Source organism: Pseudorasbora parva, chromosome 4, assembly GCF_024679245.1.
Source record: "Pseudorasbora parva isolate DD20220531a chromosome 4, ASM2467924v1, whole genome shotgun sequence".
Lineage (NCBI taxonomy): Eukaryota > Metazoa > Chordata > Actinopteri > Cypriniformes > Gobionidae > Pseudorasbora > Pseudorasbora parva.
The window spans coordinates 9,889,118-9,893,894 of NC_090175.1; the positions used below are offsets into that span (position 1 = coordinate 9,889,118).

Consider the following 4,777-nt stretch of genomic DNA (forward strand, 5'->3'; position numbering starts at 1 on the left):
AATGTGTTTAAACATGTTAGAAACATATTAAAACATATCAATTGTTAAAAATGCAAGAGGAATGCCAGTGTGTTAAAAATGTTAAAACATACTATTAGTATGCTTAACTTGTTAGTAACATGCTATTGGTGTGCTCAGATACGCTACAAACCTGCTAGTAATGTGTTAAACACGCTAGTTAACATGTGAGCCATGTGCTAGTAACAAGCTAAACACGATAACAGTGAGCTAAAACATGTTAGAAACAAATTAACAGTGTTAAAAATGGTAAATTAATGCTAACAATGAGCTAAACATGCTAGCAACACTGTTGACTTTCTCTGAACTCTAAAACCTTTAAGCTTCTTAAAGTGAAACTTTCAGACGGCATTGTGAAGCCAACATCAAGTCTTTGAGCTATAATCATCCAGTCATTACTGTTCCTGTTCAACATACACCATCTAAAAGTCTGAGAGCACTAGTGAACCTCTACTTTGTATTCAAAATGCTAATTGTTTATGTAATAACAGAAGCACTGGAGCTAAATTGTACTTAATTTGTTTTCCAGGAATCATGTAGGCTATAGTAGCTTGTGTTGCTTCTGGGGGCAGTAGCTACTAAATGAAGAAAAAACCCTCCGGCTCTTAATGCATTTTGTTTCCTTCTGGAGCAGTGAACATTTTAAACTTTTTTGTATATAGATCATTTTATATATATTTTTAGATAATGCTGCAATGTTTTCAATAAATAATGGATTTAGTGTGAACTAATCTGCTCATGATTAATACGGCCACTCTAAATGAGAAAATATGGTCCTTAATTTTCAGCATCATTACTCCAGTCTTCAGTGTCACATGATCCTTCAGAAATCATGCTAATATGATGATTTACTGCTCAGGAAACATTTATGATTATTATCAATTTTGAAAATAAGAAAATAATGATTAACACTTTTGATTAATTTAATTCACCCTTGCTGAATATATATATATATATATTGTGGTTCGGGTCAAGGATGTAAGGAAGAAGGCGGGGTCGGCGTTACTGGGACTCGTCACTTTTATTACTCTTTTACTTTCAAACAAAACACGTGCTCGAGGGCACATCAACTCATTAGATTTCACACACAGGTTTCAACACTCTGCACTGCTATCACTCTCCAGACAGGCTGCGCTCCGAGTCCCAGTCCAAACTCTCTCTCCCTCGTCTCTCTCTGCTGTGGCTTATAAGCCGTCTCTCCACGCCAACTACTGCAATCAGAGACAGGTGTTAGTCATTTGCACTTAACCCACTTACGCCCCGCTCGGCTCCGCCTCCTCTCTCCCTCTGCCGATCCCGCAAAACCACGCCTCCCCTGCCACATACCCCCACCGCCCGACTCAGGCCGGGGAGCCATCCGGCCTGCAGCCTCCCCCCCCCCCCCCCCTCCGGGAGAGGAAGTCAGCCACAGCCATCTGAGCACCCGGCCTGTGGACCACCTTGAATTTAAATGGCTGTAAAGCTAGATACCACCGGGTGATCCGCGCGTTGGTATCCTTCATGCGGTGGAGCCACTGCAGAGGGGCGTGGTCCGAACAGAGGGTGAACTCCCGCCCCAGGAGGTAGTAGCGAAGGGTGAGGACGGCCCACCTGATGGCTAAACATTCTTTCTCTATGGTGCTGTACACCGCCTCCCTCTTAGAGAGCTTACGGCTGATGTACAGCACCGGCCGTTCCTCACCCTCCACCTCCTGGGACAGGACGGCGCCCAACCCCCTGTCCGACGCGTCGGTCTGCAGAATAAAAGGGAGAGAAAAATTAGGAGCCTGTAAGAGCGGACCACCACACAGAGCAGCCTTTATCTGGGTAAAAGCCTGCTGGCACCGCTCCGTCCACTGAACCGTATCTGGTACCTCTTTTTTAGTTAGATCAGTCAGCGGGCTAGCGAGGTCCGAATAATTAGGCACAAACCGTCTATAATATCCCGCTAGCCCCAGGAACTGTCTAACCTCCTTTTTGGTCTTGGGTCTCGGAGAAGTCGCAACTGCCGCTGTCTTATCAATTTGGGGACGCACCTGCCCATGACCCAAGTGGAAGCCCAGATACTTTACTTCTACCCGCCCAATCGCACACTTCTTCGGGTTGGCGGTTAGCCCCGCCCTCCTCAGCGACTTCAGTACAGCACGCAGATGCTGCATATGGCGTTGCCAGTCCGTACTGTAGATGATAATGTCATCTAGATAGGCAGCGGCATATGCAGCGTGCGGCCGGAGAATCCTGTCCATCAGTCGCTGGAAGGTTGCGGGGGCCCCGAACAACCCGAACGGAAGCGTGACAAATTGGTGCAATCCGAACGGCGTGGTAAAAGCGGTCTTTTCTTTAGACATTGGAGACAAGGGGATCTGCCAATATCCCTTCGTTAAGTCCAGCGTCGAATAAAAGCGAGCGGTCCCTAGCCGATCAAGCAATTCGTCCACCCTTGGCATTGGATACGCATCGAATTTTGACACCGCGTTGACTTTCCGATAATCTACACAGAATCGCACGGAGCCGTCCGTTTTGGGCACCAAAACTATCGGGCTCGCCCAATCACTGTTAGATTCTTCTATTACCCCCATGTCCAGCATCGCCTCTAATTCGTCCTGCACTACCTTCTTTTTATGTTCCGGTAGTCTATATGGCCGACTGCGAACCACCACGCCCGGCTCCGTCTCAACGTGGTGTTGGATGAGGTCAGTCCGCCCCGGTAGGGGCGAGAACACGTCGGCAAACTCGGCCTGTAGTTGTTTCACGTCAGTGAGCTGCGAGGGTGAGAGGTGATCCCCCCCCGAGGCCAGAGCGAGAGAATGAGGCTTTTCGACCGCCTCCGGCCCGAGATCCTCCTCCCCGCCCACTACCGTCGCTAGCATCACTGACTCCGCCTCTGACCATTTTTTTAAGAGGTTGAGGTGGTAGATTTGACGTGCCCCGTCCCTATCTGACCGGCTCACCTCATAGTTGAGTTCTCCGACTCGCCGCGTGACCACAAAGGGTCCTTGCCACTTTGCGAGCAATTTCGAGCTGGACGTGGGCAGCAATACAAGCACTTTATCTCCCTGTGAAAATTGTCGCAGCTTCGCACCTCTGTTGTAGAGCTGTTTCTGTCTGTCCTGAGCCTGGAGCAAATTCTCCATGGATAGCCGCCCCAAAGTGTGGAGTTTTGCTCTTAGGTCCAGGACATACTGAATTTCGTTCTTACTCGCTGAAGGCCCGTCCTCCCAAGCCTCTCTAAGGACGTCCAGCACCCCCCCTTGATACTCACGGGTATCTGGTACAGGCCAGCTTGATCGGGGGCGGCTTGTGGCGCGTCGGGGACCCGGACCAGCGTCCCCACATCCATCATCGGACACCGATCAATAAAGTGTCCCGGGTCCCCACAGCGCCAACAAGCCGGCCCAGGCCTCCCCGCCGCCCTAGTGGCTGGAAGTGGGTCCAGCCCTTGGCGTGGAGAGAGGGACGGAGATAAGGATCCCGGGAAGGGATCTAGGCTCCCTCCTCCCCGGGCCGCCGGCCGGGGAGTCGCCGCTGTCTCGGCCGCGGGCCCCGTTCTCCACCTCGGCGCCGGCCGGGGCGGCACTCCAGCTCTGGACCTGGGAGCGGGGACAGGTTTAGAGAGAGACGGGGCGGGGTTAGGAGGAGAGAGAGAGAGAGAAGAGAGAGAGAGAGAAGCCGCTGGCAAGGGCTCGCCGACCCCGTGGCACGCCACCATCTGGTCTTCCGCCAACTGGATGGCCTGGTCCAGCGACGCCGGGCGGTGGCACTGGACCCACTGCGCGGTCTTCCTCGGAAGCCGCGCGACGAATTGCTCCAGCACCACGCGATCGATGATCCCCTCGGCGTCGCATTCTCCGGCCATCAGCCACTTGCGGCACGAGTCCCGGAGCTGGTGCGCGAAGATGAAGGGCCGGCCGGACTCTTCGAGCGCCAGTGTCCGGAACCGCTGGCGGTGCTGTTCCGGTGTCCGGCCGACCCGCTGCAGGATGGCGCGCTTGAGGTCGTCGTAGACCAGGAGGTTCTTGACTGGCAGTTGGTGGGCGGCTACCTGCGCCTCTCCCGATAGCAGGGGCAGGAGCCGCATTGGCCAGTCCTCCTTGGGCCAGTCCCGAGCGGCGGCGGACCTCTCGAAGAGGTCGATGAACGCCTCCGGGTCGTCCATCGGTCCCATCTTCGAGAGCGCGATGGTGGCGGCTGAGTCGCTGGTGGGTTTGGGACTGGCCTGAACCTCCCGGTCCATCCAGCTCCGGAACAGCTCGCGGTCCTCATGCTGGGCCTGGAGGAGCGCCTCAAATCTTTTTTGCTGCTCCTCCCTGACGGCCCGCAGATCTTGATGAGTCTCCTGGTGGAGGCCCGCGAGCGATTGCACTAGGTCCGCAAGTGGGTGGCGGGATGGAGTTTCCATGGCGGCGTGCACACTTCTTCCTCCCGGGTTTCGGCACCAGTGTGGTTCGGGTCAAGGATGTAAGGAAGAAGGCGGGGTCGGCGTTACTGGGACTCGTCACTTTTATTACTCTTTTACTTTCAAACAAAACACGTGCTCTAGGGCACATCAACTCATTAGATTTCACACACAGGTTTCAACACTCTGCACTGCTATCACTCTCCAGACAGGCTGCGCTCCGAGTCCCAGTCCAAACTCTCTCTCCCTCGTCTCTCTCTGCTGTGGCTTATAAGCCGTCTCTCCACGCCAACTACTGCAATCAGAGACAGGTGTTAGTCATTTGCACTTAACCCACTTACGCCCCGCTCGGCTCCGCCTCCTCTCTCCCTCTGCCGATCCCGC

At 53.4% G+C, this 4,777-nt stretch overlaps 1 protein-coding gene across 1 annotated transcript; it reads right to left on the reverse strand.

Annotated features, from left to right (window-relative positions):
• Positions 1-1,358: 1,358 nt before the first annotated feature.
• Positions 1,359-4,562, reverse strand: LOC137073763 (uncharacterized). Its single transcript, XM_067442470.1, has 2 exons — positions 3,260-4,562; positions 1,359-1,751 (listed from the first exon to the last, which is right to left on the reverse strand). The coding sequence occupies exons 1-2, from the start codon at positions 4,394-4,396 to the stop codon at positions 1,359-1,361; spliced, it is 1,530 nt and encodes a 509-aa protein (XP_067298571.1). The 5' UTR covers positions 4,397-4,562.
• Between the last annotated feature and the right edge of the window lie 215 nt (positions 4,563-4,777).

Coding starts and splice junctions, on each gene's coding strand:
- LOC137073763 (XM_067442470.1), bottom strand. CDS start 4,396: ATGGAAACTCCATCCCGCCACCCACTTGCGGACCTAGTGCAATCGCTC. Junction 1,752..3,259: donor CTGGCCTGTACCAGATACCC/GTGAGTATCAAG, acceptor TTTATTCTGCAG/ACCGACGCGTCGGACAGGGG.